Source organism: Myotis daubentonii, chromosome 3 (assembly GCF_963259705.1).
Source record: "Myotis daubentonii chromosome 3, mMyoDau2.1, whole genome shotgun sequence".
Taxonomy (NCBI): Eukaryota; Metazoa; Chordata; class Mammalia; order Chiroptera; family Vespertilionidae; genus Myotis; species Myotis daubentonii.
This window is the reverse complement of record NC_081842.1, coordinates 193,971,612-193,998,598: the sequence shown is the minus strand read 5'-3', so window position 1 is coordinate 193,998,598 and position 26,987 is coordinate 193,971,612. Positions and strand designations below refer to the sequence as shown.

Here is a 26,987-nt window from a genome sequence, read left to right as displayed (position 1 = left end):
GTATTTGGGAACCATTGACCTAGTCCAAACTGCTCATTTTATAGTTGAATCTCAGACTCAAAGAGGGGAAATGATTGTCCTAAAAGCTAAGAACCAGAGGCCAGGAAACCCAAGTTGTAGACTTGGTTCTGCATCTGTGTGACCCTCATCTAAGTTCTTAAATCTCTCTTGACTTCAGTTTCTTCATCTTTAACGTGATTTTTTTTTGAGGATTCTTAAACTTCTCTATCTCTGTTTCTGTGAAGTATTTTGTTTTCCTGAGTGTGGTACTCCCATAAAAACATACTCTAAAAACTAGTTAGCTTTTCTCCCTCTTCCCTTTCCTTATACGCTTCTGCCTCCATCTCTGAGGCTCTTTTCTTTTGCCACCATGCTTACTCCTGGCTTATTTATCTAACTTTTGTCCTGTACTCTCTGATTCTCAATAGTGCAAAGAATTATCTATGTATATAAAAGCCTAAGCGACCAAACAACCAAATGACTGAATGCCCAGTCAACCGGTCGCTATGCTGCACACTGACCACCAGGGGGCAGATGCACAATGCAAGAGCTGCCCCCTGGTGGTCATTGTGTTCCCACAGCAGGAGCACTACTCAGCTGACCAATGGGCGCCACCACCAAGTGGTATTGGCGACGGCAGCAGGCACAGTGGGGCTGGGATGAGCAGGAGCAGGTGGCGCCTGGCCCGGACTCTGGCTCCTCCCTGGCCACTTCGCACACTACTACATCCCTTGGGGGATGTTGGACTGCTGGTTTCAGCCTGATCCCTGCGGGCCAGGCCTCGGACCGAAACCAGCAGTCTGACATCCCCCAAGAGGTCCCTGATTGCGAGAGGGCACAGGCCAGGCTGAGGGATGCCACTGTGCATGAATCTGTGCACTGTGCCTCTAGTTATTAGTAAAGTTCAGGTTTTACTATTTAATTTTGCATTGAAGTTTTTTGGGTCATCATTTCCCAAAATTCCCAAGTCTCAAGACATTCTAAGTCTGCACTAACTCTTGGTGATAGATGCCTATCACGAATCCCTGTTATGGTTATAGCTTGCACCTCTCTTCTTCCCTTCATTTTATGGGACTATATTATGTTGCCTTCTAATAATTTCATGGTGGCAGTAGAGTGTTGTGGTTAATAGTTCATGACAGATTGAGATTTGAAGCTCAATTCTGCCACTTACTATGCAGTTTCGGGCAAATTATTAAGAAGCCTTTCTGAGCATCAATTAGAACTATAAAAAGAAAATAATGTGTACTTGATAGAATTGTAAGGATTAAATCAATTACTAGAGACAATCCTCATACAGTGCCTGACACAGAGTAAACACAACATACAGGGTGTCCCAAAAAATGTATGTACACTTTAACAACGATTTCTATTATATTTTGAAAATGAAATCTATTTTAATAAATGCCTTTATAATTATTCAAAGTGTGTATAGGTTTTTGGGGACACTCTGTATTTCTAGGTCAGTCTTACCTCCAAAAGTTGACATACACTTCTGAGTACAGGAATAATTTATAATGATAGTGCCATTATACACTATTGGTGAGGCATTTTCATTATTTCATCTCCAATTCATCCCATTTTCTTTGGGCTTACATTAAGTGATGCAAAGCTCCTGGGTCCACATGTGGCAAACATTTAGGAAAGCTATAAATGTAGAAGGGATATCCGAATGGAAATCCCTGCTGAAAAGCAGTCTTTTAATTATTATTTGAGAATACTCTTAGTCTGACTTTGAAAATACCCTCTTAAAGTGTCCCTGTGGATATAACCTTGGCAGATAGTGGGCTCTCGGTATGTTTGTTAAATGAATGAGTTTGCTTTTAGTGACTACTGTTATATTAAATATTGGATATTGAATGAAATTTAAAAGGGAAATTTGTTGTTCTTGACAACAAAGGGCTATAAGTTCAGATAGATAAATGGGATTTACATGTAGAGATAGTTTTTATGTGCTTGTGTGCCAAGTAACTTGAATAAACACAGGCATCTGTAGGCACCCAGAGCTGCTGGCATAGTCAGAAAGGTGTAAAGCAAGCATGTCAAACTCAAAGGCTAACACGGGCCAAATAAACAAGGTTTACGTTTATGTGGGCTGCAAAAAACCAAAAGCTTCAATTTTCATAGAAACCTAGGTTTATTTCGATAGAGACATGCTGAATACAAAGGGCTGAAATAAATGAGTAATCGTTAACAGAAAATAAATACAAAGCAAGATTGTTCAGCAAAGTGGGAAGTTAGAGACTTTACGAAAGTGTTGAGAGGGATGAGTGGCAGACAGGCATCACATAATAGGTCTTAAATCCCAAGCTAAAAAGTTTGAATATTATCCTGAATGGAGGTACCAGGCCTAGGAATCAAGTAGAGTTGAGTTGAAATTTGACTTCATTACTTACCTTGTAATCTTGGGCAAGTTACTCTTTGGTTTTTATCTTTCTAGTAAAATAATATCTAGCATACAGAGTTGTTGAGCATTAGAAACAATATGTGTAAAATGCTGTTAACGATTACTATTATTAGGAGGATAAGGAGTCATTGAAGGATTTTTTTAAAAATATATTTTATTGATTTTTTTTACAGAGAGGAAGGGAGAGAGATAGAGAGTCAGAAACATCGATGAGAGAGAAACATCGATCAGCCGCCTCCTGCACACCTCCCACTGGGGATGTGCCCGCAACCCAGGTACATGCCCTTGACCGGAATCGAACCTGGGACCTTTCAGTCCACAGGCTGACGCTCTATCCACTGAGCCAAACCGGTTTCGGCTCATTGAAGGATTTTAAGGTGGATCGTAACAAGATCAGTCTTATCAGAAAGATTGCTGGCAGCATTGAGAGAAGGGTGATGACTTATCACTTTGGGCTGCTGTAATAAAACCACAGACTGGGTGGCTTAAAGGACATTTATTTCTCACAGTTTAGAGGATGGAAGTCCAAGATCAAGGCAGTTGCAGATCGGTGTCTAGTGAAGACCCTCTTCCTGCTTCATAGACAGCTGTCTTCTCACTGTAATCTTTACATGGTGGAAAGAGGGCGAGAGCGCTCTCTGGGATATCTTTTGTAAGAGCACGGATCCCATTTAGAGGGCTCAGGCTCCTCTCTTAATATTATCTGTCACATTGGGGGTTGGGATTTCAACATATGAATTTGGGGTGGGGGGCGACAAATATTCAGTTCATAACAGATTGATTATAGGAGGGAAATTTGTTAGAAGAAGGAAGAAAGGAGCAGTTTTTGACAAGTTGAGTTTGAGATGAGTATGAATTTTTTAGGAGGCTCTAAGACATATGACTGCTACTTAGGATAAAGGCCTTAGCTGAAGATACGGATTTAGAAATTATTAGTGTATAGGCTATAATTGAAACCATGGGAATAGGTGAAATTATTCTGGGAGAATGTAAGATAACAGCTATTCTTAACGTTTTTTGTTTTGTTTTTTAAGCTATGTTTTTTGGTTTGTTTGTTTGTTTCATCTCACAATGTATATAACACCCAAAATTTTGCATTTAGTTTTAGGTGCTTTGGAACATCCTTCTCTCTAAACCAAAAAGGAAGGAGGAAACCAAGATAGAATGGAGTGTCAGATTCAAAAGGGAGAGTGGGCTTAGAAGGTGAGGGAATGATTAGTAGTGTCTTCTGGATTGGCAGTTGGGGGGGTTGTGAGGAATCAGTTTCAGTGAATTTGTGGGGCTGGAAGCCAGGTCACATGGGGAGGAGAAGTTGAGCAAGTAGAGACAGTGAGCATTGCCATCATACTTGTCCAGGAAGCCAAGGGAAAAGAAGAAGGAGAAGTTAAAAGATATACAAACTAGGGATAATTGTTGGATTAAGGTTCCTGAGGAGAAGGGACGAGGGGAGGATCCAGATTTTAGGTGGAAGGACTTGCTTAGGTTATTGGGAGGGACATCTCTGCCAGTGAAATGAAAATAAAGAACATTAGGCACTGGTAACTTGGTGGCCTGTAGTGGTCTTAATAAAGTTGGATACAAGTATTAAATCCTTCTAATTAAGTAACCCCCAAGTGATTAATTGATGCCTCATTGTGCTCAATCTAAGAATTTCCCAGTGGGCAGTTGGGTTCTCCTTTGTCAATATATAGCCTTTGGTGGGGCTAAGTTTATAAGAAACATCTACAAGAATATCCCCTTTTCTGTGATTGACTGTTTTTCTCACATAGGGTACCCTCTGCAGATTCTACCCCCAGTGTTTGGTAGAAAGTCTTAGCTGGGCCTGGAATTAAATGAGGGATTTATATGGAGGGTGCCAAAACAAACTTATCACAGCCTTTGGAACTCCGAGCTATTTGGAGCATTCTGAAGGTCTCTGATAAAGTTGCTCTTTGGCTTCCCTAATGAATTTCCTTCCCTAATGATTTTAAATGAAGATCTTTAAACTTCAGGCACTGCAATATCCTCTTGTCATGATGCTTAAATCAGGAAAGAACTTTCATGTAATTGATGGGTCTGCAAAATAGGATCTTAAAAAGGGATCCTTCAGCTTTGGGGCAAAGTTGTTCTATAAAACCTTTCTGAGGAACTATGGCTCAGGTTTAAGCAGGCTAATTGATCTTGGGAAGGGCTTGTAATCATTTTGTCCGTAGGAATTATATTCAGAATAAGTACTTGCACCTCTTCTCCTGGATTGAAAGTCATTTTTTTAGATATTGGAAGCATCAGATTTCCTTAGTCCACTATCCCCCTGGAGGGCTTAGTAGGTGAACAGAGTAACTCTTTTTTATTATTATTTTTATTTTTTATTGACTTTTTACAGAGAGGAAGGGGGAGGGATAGAGAGTTAGAAACATCGATGAGAGAGAAACATTGATCAGCTGCCTCCTGCACACCTCCTACTGGGGATGTTCCCGCAATCAAGGTACATGCCCTTGACCGGAATCGAACATGGGACCCTTGAGTCGGCAGGCCGATGCCCTATCCACTGAGCCAAACCGGTTAGGGCCAGAGTAACTCTTTATAGTAAAACTGTTAACGTAAAAACATTTAAACCTGTAAAGAATTTTTGTGAGTTTATTTGAGCCAAACTGTCGACAATTGCCAGGAAGTAGTATCTCAAGGGATTGGGATAGTGCTCCAGAAAATGGCGGTTTCTCACCTGTATTTTTATACATTGCCATCAAAGGAAGGGATGTAAGTGGGTTACATGAAATCCATTGGTGATAGATTAGAGAGGCGGGGGGGAAAAAGCAAAGGAGGGAGGAGAGGGGGTGTAACCCTGGGATTGGATAAAAAGTAAAGTGATAGACACATACTCAGGTGGTGCTGGATAGTTAACAGTGAACAATTAACATGATAACAATAACAATGAAGGAATTTGTGGTATCTGTCCTGGTGCCCAGGCACATTAGGTTGTGCTCCAAGGGGTCCGGAAAAAGGGAAGTTATGAGTTACCCAGACATTTCAAGGATATGTTATTATAGATGCAAAAAGACAGATAGGCTCAGTTAAGGTAAAGGCTGACCTTGTCAGTGAAGATGCTGGCCTCGGAGGTGACTACCCACCATAATTGCTTTTAAAGTTTAATTTCAGACCATCCTTTGTGGTTACTTTAGGTCTCTGAGTTTGCAAGACTGCCATGTAGGCACTTCCTGAGCTAGTCAGGTAAGCACATGCCCCTTTCATCCACAAAACCATAAAGACTTGATCATGCCAGTCACATCTTTAGGTCTAAAAGAAATAAGGCAGTGGACTAAAATGAAATCACATGAATCCCACCCCTTCTTTAAAATATTGATTAGTTTAAAAGCAAATCTGTTAATCTTATCTTTTCTATCTATGTATTGTTTAACTTGTTACGACAAGCATATATAACTTTTATAATAAAAAAATTCTAAAAAGAAATAATAAAGATAGCGTGATTTCTGAGATAATTTTGTAAAATTAGAAACAGACTATTATTCTTGGTGATGAAGGTAATCAATATAGTGAAACAGTGGACCTGGTATTGGTGAAAATGTACTGGGCGGAGTTTTTAGTTAGCTTTAATTTTGTTTTTCCATCATGCCTGCACGTCTCAGCACAGGTGATACTTGCTGGGATGTTGGGGTTTTCACATATTGGACTGGACTCTTGTTAGATAACTTTGTTCTGGTTTCATTTTGTGTATTTCTTTAGCCAGTCTTCTAATATATTGGCCAATTTTGTTTTAGTTTTAGGTCTTATTATCTTTAGCTGTGGGATGTAGGATATACAAAAAGTATTGTTTCTTTCCTTAAGAGTTAATGATCTTATTAGTGATGTAAGAATAAGCTTTTGAAAAGTTCAGAGCTCTATATAATTATGTAAGTGCTGATGGAATGATTAGCATAGTAAGTACCATAAAAATTTGGAGAACAGAGAGACTATTGAGAACTGGAGTTGTCAGGAAAGGTTCTCAGACACAAAACTGATCTTGTCATTCTTCTATTTAAAATCTTTCAATGCTTCCCTTACCTTCCCTTTATCAGTTTCTTGGTGATAATCTTTGGACTCCTGTGCTTGTCATGAAAAGTCATAATTTGGTCCATGGCATCCTATCCAGTTTTAAATTTTACCACTACCTAATACACATCCTGTCTTTCAACCATCCTTAATATTTGTTGTTCTTTGAGCACGAATTTGCAGTAGGTGAAACTTCATTTAGTAGCTTTGTACCTTATCTTTCCTGTTAACGTCTCATCTTTTAAGGGTTAGAGTCACGCAGCTGGAAACGTTCACTAACCTGCTCCCATGCTTCCTTCCCTTCCCAGAGAGGCTCTGTGTTCTTGAGCACTCCGTGCTTACTCTGTTACAACAATTAGCAAAGTGTACTGAAGTTATTTCTCTTCTCTGCTAGACTGTTACCTCTTTCAAAGGTAGGGAATGTGACTTTGAATAAAATAGCCTGTTCCAAGCAGTCTAGGTCCTTAAAAAAAATTTCATTCAAAAAATAAATGAGTGAGTGAATGACCTGGGTTTTAAAGAATAAATAGCATTTGGAGAGATGGAGAGGAAGAAAGTAGCATGTCACAAGGAGAAAATAAATAGCATGAGCAGTGTGTCAGTGTCTTAGATGAGACTAGTTGCAGGCTGATTCTGACTCAGTCTGTGGATGATACAGGCTTGGAAAGGATGATGATGATAGTGGATAATTGAATCAGCATCTAAAAAGATCAAGTGATCGAAATATGTTGGAATGACAGTGGTTAAATCGAATAATAATCCTGGTTTCTTCCTAGCCAGTTTGGCTCAGTGGATAGAATGTCAGCCTACTGACTGAAGGGTCCCGGGTTCAATTCTGGTCAAGGGCACATGCCTGGGTTGCAGGCTCAGTCCCTAGTAGGGGGCATGCAGGAGGCAGCCGATCAATGATTCTCTCTCATCATTGCTGTTTCTATCTCTCCCTCTTCCTTCCTTCTGAAATCAATAAAAATATATTTAAAAAATTCTGGTTTCAAATTTCTGCAGGACTCTATGAAGTGAAAGATAGATTATGCTTTTCATTTTATTTTTAATAGTTCCAAAGAGAGCCAATAGTTAGAATTTATAAAGAAGTAGCTTATGAAGCTTCATGGAACTATTAAATTAGTATGTGTTCCTTTATGAGGTAGTGACTTCTCTATTGTTATTTTTATTTGTTTTTGTTTTTTTAGTTACAGTTTACATTCAGTATTATTCAGTCTCAATGTGGCTTCTTCTGTAGATCATTGTTTGTAACTTCTGTTCAGCTAGTCTTCGGTTGATTGATGTATAATTTAGCTGTAAATCCAGCTTGGCACTGGGAGGAGGTGAGTGGAACTTCCACCTACTCCATAGCCAGCTTGGATCTTCCTCTATTAGCTTAAGTTTTAAGCGTCAGGAATATTGTAGATGGTTTGGACAGACCTTTTAACCCTGAACATGTGATTTTTTAAAAAAATATTTTTCTTGATTTCAGAGAGGAAGGAAGAGGGAGAGAGAGATAGAAACATCATTGATGAGAGAGAATCATTGATTAGCTGCCTCCTGCACACCCCCCAATGGGGATTGAGCACGAAACCCGGGCATGTGCCCTTGACCGGAGTCAAACCTGGGACCCTTCAGTCTGCAGGCCGACGCTCTATCCACTGAGCCAAAGCGGCTAGGGCTGAACATATGATTCTTTATTGTTGAAGGGATTGATGTATCAGCAAGGAATTAAACTATGTAACTTCTAAGGTGACTCTAATTCCTAAGGTCTGTCGTGTATAGTAGGAAGAGAGAATTGTTCCTTGAAAAGCAGGAAAGGATTCAAGGCTGAGAAGAAGGATGTGAATGTGAGACTATTGAATGGCTGTAAACTTAGAAGGAAGTCAGTAGATGTGCAGTTCACCTGAAGTAGAAAGAGCCTGGCATTGTTTGGAATGCTACTGTGTAGCTTTTAATAGGGAACCAGGATGAAGGGAACGCTTGGGCAGAGGAGAGAACACCTAACTGAAGTTGGTGTGAATTACTAGAGAATCAGATTTGTCTAATTCTGCCACTTTCTTCTGACATGTTCTCTGACTTAAAGAAGAAATGGAACTGTTAAGCAATGGTGATAATTCAGGTTTGGAGATTGTCATGTGAACTGAGTAGTAGAAGGTTAGGAGGTGGGAGTTGCTGGGGTATTAACGATGGCAGCTTTGAATTGCTTAATCATATTGTCTAGCATAGACTTGGATAATCTTAGATGGTCTTAATACAGTAAGAATGGAGTATTGGAGGTTGAGAATGATTAGGAGGTATGAGAGATGGATAAAGATGACTGCTGAATAGTTGTGTGGGGAAGGAATGAGGCCCAGGATGTGGCATTGTGGTGGCTGGATATGAATTGGAGACGAAGGTAGGGGAGCCAAGCAGGCTCAGATGCATTGTCAGCAAATATGTTGAAGTAATTTGGGGTTCCTGCCAGACGACACATGTGGAGACAATAAATGTGAACCGAGTTGTCAGGGAAGGTGAAGGCAAATTTGCCATGTGGAGGGGGCGGAAGCAGGGAATGGTTGATTGACAGTGAGGATGATTTGAACAAGATGCTATAGGGAATGGCATGGGCTTTGAATAAATAGAGGGAAGTGGGCAGATGGGTCTGTGTCCTGGAAGTGGCTCTGGGGAATTGGCAGTTGTGGGAGAAAGTGAGTTCTCCACAGGATCGGGCCTCTGCGGAGCAGTCATTGTCAAGCATTGATAGTTATGCTTCTGTCAAAGCCGTGGACAAAATCGAGAACAGAGACTTTGCCTACAAAGAAATGCGGCCTCTGTAAGACTCAGGAGAAAGGAGGGAGGGCGGAGATGTGCAGTGGGGTGAACTGGGCAGCTTTGGGAGTTTGGCTGGTTGGTAATGGCTGGAGAGGAAATGGGAGTGAAGGAAGTAGTCGGGGAGGAGAGCACTGATGGGGCAGAACCGCATTGAAGAGTGAGATTTCACCACTGCAGTTTGAATGTCCCAAATGCCAAGGCCACTCCACTCTCCCTGTTGGTAGTTTTCATAGCTTTGGCTTTTTGGAGCTTTCTGTAGGGGAAGCAGGAATCCCTCTGCTCTCCAGAGAATTATGATGCGAAGGAGACTTTGCCATGACATGCTTTTTGAGGCCCGTGATTCTGTTTAATCTGTACAGTCACAACATGATCAGGACAGAAGAGAAAGTTCAGACAGGCCAAACCTTCCCAACAAAACGACAGCTTCATTGTCTGTGGATTTGTCTCCATGGTCCTCGAGGAATCGGGGTGTGGGAATTTGTTCCTCGGTAAGTGCTAAGCCAGTGTCTCTGTGTTTCCTTTACAGATGAACGGGATCGCGTTCAGAAGAAAACATTCACCAAGTGGGTCAACAAGCACCTGATGAAGGTAGGAGGCCGCCCTAGCACCTCTGGCTGCTTTTAATCTGGATCTGTCAGCCCCTTCTCAGAGAGTTCAGATTGCTTGCCCTGGGCTCAAGTTGCTGGACATACATGTGACTTTATTTATTTATTTATTTTAAGATGAACATAGGCATAACAGTATGGAAACTTTTACTGATCAGTTTTTTGGCGAGGACAGAAATACATGACATTACCTCAGAAGGCTGAGGTTCAAGATATTGTGGGGTGATTCCGGGATTCAAAGAACACTTTTAAAATTATTTTATAAGCCCCTGTTTACATTTTTATTTTTAAGTCTAATTACTATGTAAGGATGGGGCAGTGGATTTTGTGTTCTTTCTCTCTGCACAAATCTTAAATGTTCAGTTTAAGAATTTTTTCATATATATATATATATATATATATATATATATATATATATATATCCACCATGCAGTTTAAAATACAGAACACCCCAGAATGGCAAGGGTTGGGGGCAGATTTTATTAATTATTTTTAAACAGAGAAACCAAGGTAGAGACCTGTTAGGATGCACGTAAGGATAAACAGTATGACTAATGTGGCAGTCAAGGTTTGAAAACTTTTTTAAAAAATATATTTCTTTATTGATTTCAGAGAGGAAGGGAGAAGGAGCAAGAGATAGAAACATCAGTGATGAGAGAGAATCATTGATTGGCTGCCTCCTGCACACCTCCTACTGGGGATCGAGCCCACAACCCAGGCATGTGCCCTTGGCCGAAATCGAACCTGGGACCCTTTAGTCCGCAGACTGACGCTCTATCCACTGAGCCAAGCCAGCTAGGGTTGAAAACTGTTTTTGAGTTATAATCACTACTACTTTGGGAAAGGTCACAGTGACCTCTTAATTGCCATACCCAGTAGCCTAGTTATGTCTTCCTCTTATTTGATTTCTCTGCAGCATTTTGATACTGTTGACTGACTTGCTAGTCCTTAAAGCTTTCTCTCACATTGGCTACTAAGACACTGCTTTTTACTGAATTACCTCTTCCCTCTTATGCATGCCCTTTCCCTGCCTCTTTCACTGGCTCTTCTTCCTCTGTCTGACTCTGTGTTGATGTTCCCCAGGGTCCTGACCTTGGCCATTTCCTTGTTTTGTTCTCTGTTTTCTGATTGACAGCCTCATTTGGTTGCATGGAATGCAAGGAAGCACAAGTAGAAAAGGATGCAAGGAGATCTCACAGAATCTGATGTCTAAATGCACCTGGGCTTTATGAAAACTAAACATATCGGACAGCTACTCTCCCTTTCTCTTTCCATGAGGCCTTGCAATCTCTCATTTTAATTATTTTCTGTATGCCCCCTACATTTATTTCTTTGTATTTCTCCCATTACTTGTGTTCCTCAAGGGTGATGCAAACGCCTGCAACTACATGATTCTAAGGACACAGCAGGAACACCTGATTGGCAGGGGTTTCCTTTTCCTCCGTGGGTCAGGTCCCATCTATAGTTCAGTAAACGAGGGGAGATGATTACATAAGTCAAACATGGCTCCTTAGGGCCACTTGTTTAATGGCATGCAGGTGACGGTGATTTTCAAGCTGCAAAATATGGATTAGGAAGAGATGATAGAGCCCTTTCCTGAATTCTTTCCTAAACCAAGGACCTGCATATTTCAGTGTACTTGACATGTTCATCTGGACATTCCCCAGTCCTACCCACATATCCCAAATTTCTGAATAGTTTTACTCATAAACCTAGCTGTCCAAGTTTGGAACCTAGAAGCATGCTATATTCTATCTTGCCAAACGTCTCCCCTCTCACCAGCTCCAGTCAATCATGTCCAACTCAGAAAGAGTTGCAGACTTCTCTTCTCGATCCATATTAACCTTGGCTCTAGTCCAGGCCTCTTCATCTCTTGCCTTAACCACTATTAGTTTCCTAATAAAGTTTTCTATAATAATGGTTATGATAATAGTAGCAGTGGTTTATTGAGTGTTTACTGTAAATCAAACATTCTGTACTAAGTCTTTTACGTGGATTATTATCTCATTTAATCCTCCAGTGACCTTAAAAATTTTTTTTTCAATTACATCGACATTCAATATTATATTAGTTTTAATCCTTCAGTGACCTTGTGCTGTAGATTCTATTAATACTCCCATTTTATCAATAAAGACAGTGACATTTAGAGAGGTTAAGTAGCCTGTATAAGGTCACACCACTAGAAGGAGGCAGAACTGAAATTTTAGTACTTGGGCCCTTGTAGTACTGGCACTGGCTTCTTCCTACTTTTCCAGTTTCTAGCATCATATTTCTCTTGTACCTTAAGCTCTTGCCAAACTATGTGCCATGCTGTTTCATGACTCTGTATCTTTGCGCATGCTGTTCCCTCTGCGTGGAATACCTTCTGAACTCTGTTCTGCCTGGATAGAACCAGCTTAACACCTCTTTAATATTTTCTTGACTCTCCCATATGGAATTGACTACTCTTTGTGCCCTTCCCTGTACTCCTTGTGTACTCCTGTTACAGGGCCTGTAGCATTTATCTTTCTGCTAGATTATAACTTGAAGGCAAATACTGTGTCTTATTTTTTCAGTGTGAAGACAAAAAGGAAGGGGAGGGAAAAACTGATGTTCTGCTCTAATCCTTTCAGTGTGTGTACCAGTTGCCTCTTGTTTGATGACATGTAATTCTGTCATGGTGCAGAGCCCTTTACAACTGGTTCCAATCTGTTGAGCTTCATTTCTAGGCATTCTCCCCTGTGTAGCCTGTGCCGTAGCCACGCGAGACAGCCCACTGTTCCCTGAACACTGTGTACTTTCACCCCTCTTCGCTTATCCACTTTTCTCCCGCTAGAATGCATGTCCCAGCTTCCTCTGCCTGGCTTTTACCCACTTACCCTTCAAGGTTCAGGTCCATTACCACCTTGCTGAGACTCTGACCTTCATCCCTTGGACTAAATTAACTGCAGCTTCATTTCTATTTCATATCACTTTGAAGATGTCTTGTGTGTTCACACATTGATCTCCTCTGCTAGAGTGCTCATTGAGGGCTAGACTGTATTGTGCTACTTTCTCTACCCAGCACTGCACCAGAGACACAAGAAGTATCCAATAAAGATTTGTTGCCTTGAATAAATAATATTTTGGTAGTTTTATAGCTTACATGGCACAATCTTCTCTGACTTGATCCTTGTAATAACCCTGAAAAAGGTAAAAGTATTTTCTTCTTTCAATTTTCACAACTAAGGAAAGTGAAAATTAGAAGGATGAAGTGACTTCCCAAGATTATACAGCTAGTGACCGGATGGAGCTAAAGATCACTCATGAGTCTTCTGACCAAAATTACTTCTTCTTTTCACTGAATATGCTCCCAACTTGCCCTGTGTTCGTACCTCATCTTTGACACCGGGAAGAACTGAATTTATCCTGCCTCAAGCTTATCCCCCTAAACTCTGTAGTTGACTACAAATGCTCTGTTCCCTGCTGTTCATCTGTAGCCCATGTTGCCTGTTGGACCTCTCCTTTGCCTCAGTGCTGTGTGATGACAGGAGGCCCAGGGAGAGAGAAGCAAGAAAAACACATCATAGCATTGTTAGAAATTGGAGACCAGCCAGAGCTTCACTTAAATCTTTGGCTGTCTGTCATCTCTTCTCAGACTTCCACCCTTCGGTTCCAACAGCATTTTCTCATTTTAGGATATTTCAGAGAGAGATTCACTGCTAATCAGAATCATTGCTCCCTTGCAGGAGTTCTTTGCACTTCAGGCTGAGAATTAGGGATTGAGATTTGTTTTTTATAACTCAAGCATTCTTTGCTTTGTTCCCCAAGTACACCCAGGTGAATATTGCCATTGGCAGGCATGTTGGGGTCCTGCCCCAGCAGGTCCAGGGGTTCCCAAAGGTGTGGACTGAGTCGGCGAAGAAGGAAGGACATGGAGACAGCGTTTAGTTGATCAGCACAGCCAGGTCCTCTAGCCAGGTCCTCTAGCCAGGTTCCCTAGCCAGGTTCCCTAGCCAGGTTCTCCAGCCAGGTTCTCCTTTTATTCTCCTGTTACATCTATATTTATACCAGTTGACTTTAATCCTATCCATTCTATTCCAAAGGTTAGGGCATTTGTTATCTCCATTCCAAGGTGACTATTCTATTGTTCTGTTAAGCTACAAGGAAGTAACTGAAGGAGATTATCCTAAGTAAAGATTATGTAGCTAAAGCGTGATTGTTTGTAGTTAAGGTGATTAACTACCTGCCTGGCACTTAGTTAAGGGGTTTTACTGATTTATTCAACTTCCTTAGTCCTGTTAATCCCTAACTCCAGGGAAAAATCCCCACCTGGGGAAACAACCTTTCTTGGAGAGGTGACCTTGATTAAAACACATAGCGCTAAGAAGGGGAGCAAACATATTAAGAACAGTATGTCGTATACGCCAGGTCCCTTGAAACATGCTGTGCAGATGTTTCTTCCCTGCAGCGACTGTGTCAAGCAGCAAGGATGGACTGGCTTCCGGCATAAGCAGGCTGGTATAAGAACAAAACAACCCAGCCTCTCAAGTTCTAGATTTAGCCAACCTAAGATCTTTTGGATTCCCAAATATTCTTTTGTTCTAGAATAAGCAAATTAATTTTATCTTTATACATGAGAATACTATCAGTCCAATCTTAAAAGAGATTTACTAAGTATGTAAGCATCTGAAATATAGCAATAACCTCATTTAGAGAACCAGCAAAAAGAAAAATCTAGAGTTTAAGGTTGTATTTAAATTACCTTTGCCATATACCTAGGTCCTGGTAGCTGATAAAGTATATCCCCACAATGAAAACTTCAAGAAAGGATGAGAGGATGCGACGGAACTGAGAGCATGAGCTCCTAAGATGGAGGAGAAATGCTTTCTGTGGTAGTTTCTATTGACTTTAGGGAAAGGCCAGCATTTAATCTAGCAGATGGAATAGTTTGTTCCATTCTTATTCATGTATGCAATCTGGAAGCCACTGGCCTTCCTGGAATTTTAGTTAAGATTCCAGGTAAACCAGCAAAAGTTTTGAACTCTACATTTTTACTATTTTCAGTTTTTCTCTGAGGCTAATTGCACACAGGGTAGTAGCAGCCACTCTCTCCTGCACAGCCTCGGCTGTAGCCACCTGAGACAGCTCACTGCTCCCTAAACACAGTGTGTACTTTCACACCTCTTTGCTTATTTGTATCTGTGGGAAAGGCCGGAAGGAGACGAGCAAAGAGTTTAAGAGATTGACAAAGTAGTGTTGGTTAGACACTGAGGGAAGGGATGTTGCTTTTGTTACCCAAGTGTGACCATATGGTGGTGGTTTGTGGCTATCTCTGCCTGGACCTGAGTTTTTAGATCTTGATCTCACTCTAAGTGCATCTAACTCCCCACTAACGGTTTTCGTTCTGCCTGCATCTGGGCTTGGTGTCTCAGTTCCCTGTAACCAAGTGCCTGCCTGTTAAGGAAAACTACCCATTGTGAATTTTCAGTCATCCTCAGGGGATCTTGGTTAATTAATCAGACTTTGTTGGTACCACCGTTAGACTTCTTAAAACTTAAGGAACTCTCAAAACAGAGTGAGGGTAGAATTCTTATCTGCAAAGAGCCTTATACTTTGTTCTCTCTCACTCTGCTTACTCCCACAGGGATTCCAGCCTCCCTTTGTACCCCTGCATTTGAGCACTGTTCTTTCCTGAGTGAAAAGTATGAGTCAACTGTAATCTGTTTTTTAGCATTAGGCTTTTCCTTGAGGATAAATTTGGCTACTGAATCAATAAGGAATTTCCCTCTTATAGTTTAGAAATATGTAAATTCAGAAAGCCGTTAGTTACCAGGCTCACTTTTACTTTTCCTGTATCCTTTAATAAGTGTAGATGAGTGTTAATAACACACTCTCCTCTTTAAAACTTTCTCCTCTGAAAGAAAAAATAAATAAAAATAAAACTTTCTCCTCTGACCTATTTTTTTTTGTTCTTCAACATAGTTTGGATCAAGAAAATTGAGCTGCTTGTGTTTTCTTTTAACAGTCTTAGAGCAAGCATGTCAAACTCAAAGGCTAACACGGGCCAAATAAACAAGGTTTACGTTTATGTGGGCCACAAAAAACACACACAAAAGCTTCAATTTTCATAGAAACGTAGGTTTATTTCGATAGAGACATGCTGAATACAAAGGGCTGAAATAAACGAGTAATTGTTAACATATAAAATAATAGAGCATTTTAATAAAAATTAATATTTTTTTCTTGAACATTAACTTACCAGACACCGAATAACTGCACAAATTAATAAGCATAACGCAAATAAACCTATTTTTCTTGTTCTCCGAAAGCAAAATATTTCCTGTTGCGCACACCAGTCAGTCCAAGACTAATGACATGGCAATTAGCTGCTAAAATATTCACTGCTAGTATTAGTGGAGAGAAATGGTGCGCCTGCGCATAAGGCGTGAGTAAGGGAAATGAATGCAACACTATTATAGTAATCCGTCATTAGGGAAGGTTTAGTTTGTTATTAATAATTATGTATAACAGTATATTGTAAAAATTAAGTTATAAATTTTTATTAAAATGTTTCTTACATACCGTTATATTGGCTGGGCCACAAAAATATTCGTGTGGGCTGGGAGTTTGACATGCTTGGTCTTAGAGGAAAGCTTTTCTAGATCAGGTTTTCTGCAGATATCAAAGAATACTACATAATAATCCTTGGTTCTTTGGGGTGGGGGCAGTCCTTTTATCCTATATAATAAAAGCCTACTATGCAAATTGTCCCCTAGACCAGGAGTTCAATTAGTTCAACCGCTCACTATGATATGTGTATGTGCGGACCACCAGGGGGCAGTGCAGAACATGGTGGGCGTCAGCGATATGGTGCTGGCATTGGGCGGTAGTAGAGGCGCTGCTGGCCCTGATGGTTCCCGATGAGAGTGGGACCACAGTGGGATGGTGGAGCAGGTGAGTGAGTGGTGCCAGGCTAAAGCAGGTGTGAGCGGCAGAGGGGGAGGGTGTGGGGAGGCGCGGGGGGGTCGGGGGGGGGCCTGAGTGCCCCGATGATTGCCCTGCAGACGGCAACCAGTGGCCGCAGCAGGGGACGGGGCTGCTGCCTGGCTCCCAGATGCTGAGGGAGCTGGGTGGGGGGCCCGGCCCAGATTGATGGACCCACAGATGGTGACTAGTGGCCGGCAGGCCCTGATTGCTTGAGGCTGGGCTCTAGGCTAGGATGGAGAACTGGGGGGTGGGTGGTGGCATCTGGGTTCGGGCTGCGACCTCTTGCTGGCTACCTGGGGGTGGGGGTGAAGGGGACAGAGGTGTGGTGAGAATGCGGCGTGTCCGCTGAGTTCTCTCTCACTCCCCCTGCTACCCTCCCCCTGGATGCCAGGGCTTGTAATTTAATAATGTTACTAACATGTCATTTCTTCCCTTCAAGTTTCATGGGAGCCTTGTGAAGGGAAAGAGCACTGAACTCAGAGTCAGGAGACAGTGGTCTGACACTTCCCAGAGAAATTATATTAACTTCTCTGGACAACACTTTTCCCACCTGTAAACTGAGAGTGTTAGCGTTAAGTAATCTTTAAAGTCTCTTTGGGCTCAGATTCTGATACCAAGCACTTAAGTGCAATTTATTGCCTTTGCTAAAAAAGCAACCCAGAAATTGGGAGAAGCTGTTTCTCTTTTCTTAACTTCAAGCCAATCTTTAAAAAATTGGAGGGCAGAGCTTTCCTTGGCTTATTACTGCATGGCGGGAGGGAGAGAGGTTGAGGACTGACCTGGGTTAGGATGGACTTGGTCTCTCAAAATTTAGTCATTCATTAATTTTTCAAAATTGCTTTTTTGAGATTTAATTCACATATGCAATTCACCCATTTAATGCGAATGCCGCATCCATTTGCGGCTAGGGTTCAAGGTCTGGAGAAGGGGCTGACACACAAATGGATGATACACTAGACAAGAAATATAAATTTAGAAGGCATGGAGAGCCAGGCGGAAACTTTTCTAGTGGAGAGGCTCTCTGAAACCCCTAACCCATCAGCTTTTATTTACTTGAATATACATTTGTGCTTTAGGAATGCAAATAGGCATAGCAAAGGTAAAGTTTGGTAAACAGTAAAAGGATTATCAGTTTAGGGGATTGCCTTCAGCCATTTGGCCAGCAGCAGGGTAATATAATGCTGATTTTTCAGCCCTACTGAATATCAAAGTCCATTAGCCTTCTAGCAGACTTCTTCCATTTATATGTTAACTACTGTTGTTCTTTGCCTCCAGCAGTTTAAAGTGTATAATTCATTGGCTTTTAGTGTATTATCAGAGTTGTACAACCATCATCACAATAAATTTTAGAACGTTTTTTATCATTCCAGAAAGAAGCACTGTATCCTGTAGTCATTACCCTTAACCCCTCTATATCCTCCCGCAACCCCAGGCAGCCATAATCTACTTTCTGAATATAGATTTGCCTATTCTAGATATACAATATGTGGTCTATTTCTTTGTTCCAGTGGCTTCTTTCACTTAGCATAATGTTTTAAAGTTTCATCCATGTTATAGCATTTATCAGTATTTATTGCTGAATAACATTCCATTGTATGAATGGACCACATTTAATTCACCCATTTATGAATTGATAGACATTTGGGTTATTTTTACTTTTTGGCTGTTATGAACAATGGATGCTGCTATGAACATTCATTCATGTTCAAGTTTTTTCTCTGGACATGTTTTCAGTTCCCTTAGGTATACACCTGGGAGTGGAATTACTAGATCATATGGTAACCTGTGTTTAGCCTTTTGAGGAACTGTCAGCCCGTTTTCCAAACAGCTACACCATTTTACATTCCCACCAGCAATACGTATGTATGAGGGTCCAGTTTCTCTCTATCTACATCAAACAAAAAGTTATTATCTGTTTTTTAAAAATATTTTTATTGATTTCAGAGAGGAAGGGAGAGGGAGAGAACGATAGAAGCATCGATGATGAGAAAGAAGCATTGATCGGCTGCCTCCTGAATGCCCCACACTGGGGACTGAACTAGCAACCTGGGCATGTGCCCTGACTGGGAATCGAACCATGAACTTCTGGTTCATAGGTCGACACTCAACCACTTAGCTATGCTGGCTGGGCTGTTTTTTAAAAATTATTGTAGCCATCCTAGTGAGTGTGAAGTAGTATCTCACTGTAGTTTTGATTTTCATTTTTCTTATGGCTAATGATATTGAGCATCTTTTCATGAGTTTGTTTAATGATATTGAACATTTTTTCATGTGTTTGTTAGCCTTTCATTTATATTCTTTATAGGCAGTCACTAATTTTGACAGTGATTTTCACAGGGAGTACAAGTAGTCAAGGACCTGGATAGTTGAAGTTTTCATTTCATCTTATTTGTTGACAGAATAGCATTATTGTTTGTTGGAGACATACATATTGATGATTCCTGAGCACTCTTGGCTTCATATGGCTGCCCCTAAAACTTCTGATGCTTAGTTCACTGGACTTTTTCTTAAGACATTTGTGGAAAACTTTAGAGTCAGCCTACTATTTGCAGAAGAGGTAAAAACTTTAGAATGGGGCAGACCTAGACTTGATCGGCCTGGCCATTTACTAGCCGTGTGACTTTGGGATGTTAATTGAGCCCTCCAAATCCCATCTCTGCATTTGAAAAATTTCTGACATAGAAGAATGTGTAAATGTTAGCTAGTTCTTTATCTTCTCTTGGCAGAGCTGTGACCAATATGCTTCATAAACAGACTTTTGTCCTCTGTTCTTGAAAATTCTCCGGAAAGATAAACATCAGAACAGCTCACCCCACTCTCCTTTTCTATTTACCTCTATCTCTCTCTCTATTTGTTTTAATAGTTATTGTATTATTATAATCAGAGAAAGACTGAGAGATATAATAAGCTAGTTTTCCACTAAGTTTCTTATAAGGTTGTTGAATTTTGCTATTTACAGACATAAAACATAACTGGAATTTTGAGGCCTTGATGTGAAATTAACTCTACATTTCAAAGTGTCTCCTTTTTCTTTTCAGTACTCTGTAATATTTAGTGTGCTACTGATAACACGCTCTCATTTGGTCCCCAACCCTACTATAATTCATTTAAATAATTATTCAATGCCCATTTCCAATTTTTATACCCTGTGTTCAAGTGTTATCTATCAAAAGTAAATCCCTCACTGTTGTTGTCTCTTCTCTTCTTAATCCTTAATACCAAGTATTTAATATTTTCTGATTTATTATTGTAACCTATCATTCCTTTGTAATCTGATTTCCATTCCACCACTGTTTAGAAAAGTATTATCACAGAACACTCTTATTTATAGGAAAACTAAAAAAACCCTTCTTAGTCCTCATCCTTCTTGTTCTGCAGCATAAGATACTGGTGATCACCCTTCCTTGATTATACTTCCTTGGTGTTTTTGTCTATCTCTTTCACCCCTCCAGCCCATCCTTGATTGCTTTCCCATCTCTGCCTTCTAATTTCGGCTATTCCCTCAGGCTCAGTCCTTAGCACTCTGCTCTTTTTTCTTGCCCCTAACCCAGAAAGCCCAACATTTCCCATGTCTCCAGCCTAGCACCTCTATGCATATGACTTCTAAACTTAAATTCTCAGCTGACCCAGATTGAATTCTGGTATTTCCAGCTGCTTCAAGAACCATTTCCATTTGCAGGTTCTTTGTTGCCATTTTAAAATCAATGTATTTAAATCTTTATTTATTTTTTTAAAAATATATTTTATTGATTATTTTACAGAGAGGAAGGGGGAGGGATAGAGAGTTAGAAACATCGATCAGCTGCCTCCTGCACACCTCCTACCAGGGATGCATCCACAACCAAGTTACATGCCCTTGACTGGAATCGAACCTGGGACCCTTCAGTTCTCAGGCCGACGCTGTATCCACTGAGCCAAACTGGTTAGGGCTAAATTTTTATTGTTGAAAGTATTACATATGTCCCCCTTTTCCCCCATTGACCTCTCCCACCCCGCCCCTGCTCCTCACCCCAGGCCTTCACCACCCTATTGTCTGTGTATTTAAAATTGAATTTCTCAAATCCCCCTTTCCAACCATCATGACTGCTTGTTTCTGTTAGTGAGGCATTGTGGCTATTCAGTTGCAAAGTTTGATATCTTGGTCCCATTTGAGGGAGAGGTCTTGAAATCTTGGAGCCACTGGTGTGCGGGAACCAGCTTGAAAGGACTCACAAGAGGCAAATGTTAAATTTTGTGAGTTTGTTGCTAAGCATAGCCATTATTAAAAGTTAAATTATATAAACTTACAGTTAAATACATTCTACTTAAAATAAAGGTAGTAAATACTCAAAACTCATTACTTCATAATTATTTTACTACATGTTATTGTCTATGTTCTTGAGGTTAATTATGTAAATTGTGTCTCTATGATGAAAATACTATATAATGGTGTGCTACTGTCCTTTCCTTCCCAACATCACACTTAGTGATATATTAGCAGCTTGAAATTGGTCATGGTGGGAGTATTTACACCCTGGAAATCAACAAATGCTACAAGTCTGAACTGAATGTATTGGTTTGTTCATTGTCTAGATTTAAGTGATGGAAAAAAATGTAAATGTTGCAGATTAAACTAAAAAGTGTGTCATGCCTATAGCGAGTATATTGTAAATAGCATAGAAATTGAAGAAATGTTCTTTTAGTCTTTGAAAGCTATTATGCAGTCATCATGAACCATTTCCTTCAATTGGGTAATCTGCCTGCCACCTTATTCCTTAACACACACATATACAAACATGCTTACCTTGCATATTCCCACCTCTATACCTTGTCTTATATGGTTTCCCCATCTTCTTTCTATCAAAACATTTTGTAATTTTTCAAGTCCTTTCTCTTTCAGGAAGTCTTCCCAGAGATTTCCAGTGTTTATCTTTTCTGATTCCGTTTCTATTTTGAATGCTAGATATTACAATTGGAAAGGACTATAGTTCAGTTTTTGACACAGATGTAGAAATCTCACCTAGTCTCTGCTTGAAAAATTCCAGTGACTATAAATTTACTACTTCTGAAACTAATCCTTTTTATTGTTGTCTAGAAAATTATTTATTTCATGTTGAAAATGAATCTTCTTCCTTGTAATTTCTACTACTCTTCTGATTGTGTGATGTGAGCGTCACTCAGTGAAGTTATCACTAGACTTGGAACCAAAAGACCTGCTACTTGCCAAAACTATGTGACCTTAACATCGGAGAGCCTCAGTTTCTCCTGTAGAGTATGGGAAAGGAGATTATGGCTGATTATAAAGCATAGTAGTTAATGGCAAAGCCTAAAATTCGAAAAGACCAAACAGGCCAGCTTTTCCACTCGTGATATTGGGCAGGTTATTGACCTCTTTGTGCCTCATTTACTCATGCATAAAATAGGAATATTAATGAAACCTGCCTTATAGGTGCGAGGGAGAGATGAGATAACATGTGAAGAATTTTGCACAGTATTTGACTTTAACCATACATTTTTCCAAAGAGAGATTTGTTTTTCCATAGTTTCTGTTATAAAATTGAAATTGTTTTTCCCAGAAGGAAAATAATTCTCAAATTCACTGTTAGAAATATTTGGTAATAGGGGGTTACATTAGATGTGCACCCTATGAAGCACTGGTACCTAGCATTCTAGTTTTCTTTCCAGCACTCTCTGGAAGGCTCTTCTAACTCTGGCTGACCTCATCTGACCATCACTGGCATTGTATCACTTTCTTAAAAATCCTCACCCAAGGTTATTTTCCATTGATTTTTAGAGAGAGTAGAAGCGAGGGGGAGAGACATAGAGAGAGAAATATCTATGTGAGAGAGACACAGTGATTGGTTGCCTCCTGCACATGCCCAGACCAGGGTTAAGGATTAAGCCTGCAACTGAGGCATGTGCCCTTTGACCAGAATCCAACTCGGGACCCTTTAGTCCATAGGCTGGTGATCTATCCACTGAGCTAAACTGGCTGGGCAGTACACATTTTGATCCGTAATTATTCCTGAGGTGTTTCAGGATGATTAAGACTCCCTATCTCCTTGTCCAAACTTTTAGAATATTGTTCAGGCCCTGACCGGTTTGGCTCAGTGGATAGAGTGTCGGCCTGTGGACTGAAGGGTCCCGGGTTTGATTCCAGTCAAGGGCATGTACCTTGGTTGCAGGCACATCCCCAGTGGGGGGTGTGCAGGAGGCAGCTGGTCGATGTTTCTCTCTCATCGATGTTTCTAACTCTCTATTCCTCTCCCTTCCTCTCTGTAAGAAATCAATAAAATATATTTTTTTAAAAAAAGAATATTGTTCAGGGTTGGCTAGAGGGTGTAATAAGTCTGGCTTCAAGTTTAAAAACACACTTCTGGTAAGTGTTCATGTGTTGTATTCCAACCTGAAAATTCCTGAATTTTATTATTGTTTCCAGTTTCAAATTTTTAAATTTGTATTTGCAGAGATTCTTGTGTAGATAATAAAATAATTTAAGATCAAGTAAAAAGCAGTCTTGTTTTACTCTCATGCACAGGTCCGCAAGCACATCAATGATCTTTATGAAGATCTACGTGATGGCCATAACCTGATCTCTCTGCTGGAGGTCCTCTCAGGCATCAAACTGGTGAGCTGCTCTTTCCTAATGAGTGACCTCACAGGTGTGGTCCGTAAATTATGTATTGTTCCATTTTGCTGAGTGGTAGGGCAGTGGCCATCACTGCTTGCTCTGTTATGTGGGAGGAAGAAGTAGAAGAGATTATTGGTGGACTTTATGTCTAACTCAGACATACAGTTTACATATGATGTGATTTTATCTTAATTCAAATTGATGTGTCAAATATTCTCACTTCTTGATAGGTCCAGGTATCGCTTATATTCATTTCATAACTGCTTATTTTCCCCTTCTTTGTTTTTTTTTATCCATTTATAGACACTAGTAGTATTTTAGGAATTGGAGGTTCACATTTAAAGGTTTTTTTTAGCAAGGTGTAGTTTTCTTCCTAGAGTTTTATTTCTAGTCTATATGGAGTCTTTCCTATTTATTGTGAATTGTTTTATTTTCTGTATTCAGCTCAGGTTCTGAAGTTTACATTTAAAAGCCCAAGTGGTTTTTTGTTTGTTTGCTTCTTTTCAATTCACCTCCCTTCTATGATTCACTGAGTCTCACCGGTTTGGAGAAATGCTGAGGTTGATGTCTGAGCACAGCCCTGGATACAGTATATTTGGGCTCCTTGGACAATTAACTATGCCTGCCTCCTCCCAGAATGTTCAAACATTGCTTATGGGAAACACCTACACATCTGAGGGCAAATCTCCTGGGAGCCTCTTGGCTTGTCAGATGATAGTTCTTATACTTGCTTTTTTTGCAGGATCAAAAAAACCTCACTTGGCGAGCCCATTGTTCAATAGATTTGAGCCAAGTGGAAGCAGATGATCCTGTGCAGTTTCTGTTCTATCTCTAGCATCGTAGATGACATCATTTTCATTTAGAACAGTCTAAGGTTGAATACTGGAAACATCTGTGAGGAAGGAGAACTGAGGAGAGGTGCACAGCTTGAGTAGTCTGGGAAGCTCAGCCCACCCACTGCCATTGGTGATTCTTAGTCATTGTTTGTTGTGTTTTAAGTACAGAATTTGGCACATTAGATTTTACTCCCTAAGTAATACTGAGCTTTTTCTAGGATTGGGTTTGGCTTCCCTTGGGCCCTGTGTTTGGTTTTATTTTTAATCTTTATTGTTGAAAATATTACATTTTAAAAATCTTTATTATTGAAAGTATTACATCTTTCCATTAGCCTCTTCCATCCTGCTCCTGTCTGTCCCCCTGCCCCCCAGGCCCTCACCACCCCATTGTCATAGTCCACGGGTTATGCATATGTGCATACAAGTTCATTGGCTGGTCTCTTCCCACCCACCCACCCCCTGCCTTCCCTCTGAATGGCTCTGTGTTTTGGTTTCACATCTTTTTTGCCTTGCAGTAGAATTAATTTTATAATTTTTAATGGCCTTCAATTGACAGGTGCTCTTATCAACACAGCCAGCACAAGATGAATTCTAGTCCTTCTCTGGCCCTCATTTATAAATCTCATATATATTCAGAATTTCACCTTCACTGAGCTGGACTTTACTCTTCAGTGTTCACCAAGTTACATTTTCTGCAATTTGCCCGTCATATTTGATGAACTTGAGTGAACTTGTAGTGGAAAGTGACATTTTGGTGACATTGCTTACAAAACAGGTTAAAACCACTTCAATGTAATTTTCCTAACCTTTGAAAACCTACAGGTGTTTATGGAGATATCCAGAGGATATCATCTTATCATTGAAAATAATCCAAATATCTCTTTCATGGTTATTCACATTGTTTCTTTCTCCCTTCATTGATTCATAAATCAGAGAGGGTGGGTGGCCATGGAGGATTGAAGATGTGTTTCAACATAAAACATGCTCAGTAAAACCATCTGTTCTGGTCTTGCATCTTTTTGGATGTGGCAGGGTATTTTCATCCGTTTTGTTTAATGTTGCATTTATTTCCTTTTCATTTTTGTGTTGTGCATTTTCTGTTACTCTGTCATGTTGTTGCCTTGGTTGGTGGCCAAAGGAGCCAGCAGGGCTGAAGACCCTCCGTCTGGTGAGCATGCCCTCCTGGCGCCATGCAAACAGCGAGGAGCAGGAGGAGGAAGATGATGATGATGTAGTAGGTCCTCCCGGCGATGCCAGCATCCCAGCTGGCACTGCAGGGCCATCAGAGAGTTTGAGGCTCTCCAGGTCTCCTGTTACCAAGTGTCTTCTTCACTATCCACCTGGGAATTTGGGTCCCAAAGAATGTAGTTAAAACTAATTGTGCCCTGGCACTGTTAGATGATCCTGAAGTGGGAATTATATATATTTTGCTTATCTGAGAATGGTTGGCACAGAAAGAATAATGGTGTGGTGTCAAATTCCTTTGAGACCTGGAGCCCCATAGCTTTCTTGTGGCCTTGCTGTGTTGCCTGAGTCCAGATTGCAAAATTGTGGAAAGTTTAATTGATAGCATGGCAGTTAGTTGCTTATCCAGACTAACGGGTAGGTACTCTCTCTCCACCTCTCTAGCCTCTAGGTTTTCACTACACACCATGTCATTTGTTTTTAAAGTAGTCTGTTGTTTGCAAACCACTCACTGCATGGAGATACTCTGCCTTGATCAATAATATCGCTAGTTGCTGCAGAGGACACAGATTTAACCTGCATGTTCTTAAGGTTATTTATTTTTAATAATTGTTTTTAATCCTCACCAAAGGATATGTTTATCGATTTTGTGAGAGAGAGAGAGAGAGAGAGAGAGAGAGAGAGAGAGAGAGATTGATCTGTTGCCTCCTGTACGTGCCCCCAATCGGGGATCGAACCTGCAGCCTAGGTATATGCACTGGCCAGTAATTTAACCTGCTACCTTTTGGTTTACGGAACAGTGCTCCAACCAACTGAGCCACCCAGCCAGGGCAAGGTTATTTATTTTTGGTGGGGAGTACATAGGAGTAAAGATTAGGATGTGTGGAGGGGGCATTTCCTGCTTGTAGGCCATAAATTATAGCTCATAATCTTTCTCAAGAAATAGGGATGAGGCAATATTTCCATTCCCTGTCCTCTTAAAGTCATCTTTTCACTTCACTGATCTCCCTTCCCAGTGCCTTAGAATCTTCAGTTTCACAGGCTCTGTCATTCTTTAAACCATATTTACAATAACTTAGCTGAAATGACTGAGGAGAGGTACTTGCTAAAAAGATTTTTCCTAAACCTTTTATTTCAGAAGTTGCTCAGAGAAGCGTCAACATCCTTATAGAATATCGTAGTTTGGGAATGTTGCTTCCAAGTGTTGGGGGTGCTCAGGGAGATGTCTCCACCCTTATCTTTCCACCTGTTGGGTCAGTTTTTGTTCACTTCAACTTGGGAGACTGTTTCCTCTGCAGGTGCCCACAACAGAGCTACTTTATATTTTATCAGCCTTTAATTAGTCCCAATTTGACATTTACAAATGAACTGGATATAATCTAGTGAGATTGATATTTTAGTCCCAGTGTTAGGAAGATAAAAGCAACATTGGAAAGTAAGCAGGAGAAAACATTCCAGAAGTAGATAGCCATCCTGCATGTACTTGTTGGGCAAATAGACCTCATGTCCTTTTGAGTGGGTGGTAGTGGAGCTGTGGCTAGGGTACCAGAAGCAGCGGTGGAGATGGGCTCCTC

At 40.5% G+C, this 26,987-nt stretch overlaps 1 protein-coding gene across 15 annotated transcripts in view; it reads left to right on the top strand.

Moving 5' to 3' along the window:
- Positions 1-26,987, top strand: part of MACF1 (microtubule actin crosslinking factor 1) — a 342,588-nt gene that overhangs the window by 120,848 nt on the left and 194,753 nt on the right. For all 15 annotated transcript variants that reach the window (XM_059690073.1, XM_059690080.1, XM_059690075.1 and 12 more), the window contains 2 exons: positions 9,756-9,817; positions 23,300-23,389. In XM_059690073.1, coding sequence (XP_059546056.1) covers positions 9,756-9,817; positions 23,300-23,389 — 152 coding nt within the window. The remainder of the gene's footprint in view (positions 1-9,755; positions 9,818-23,299; positions 23,390-26,987) is intronic.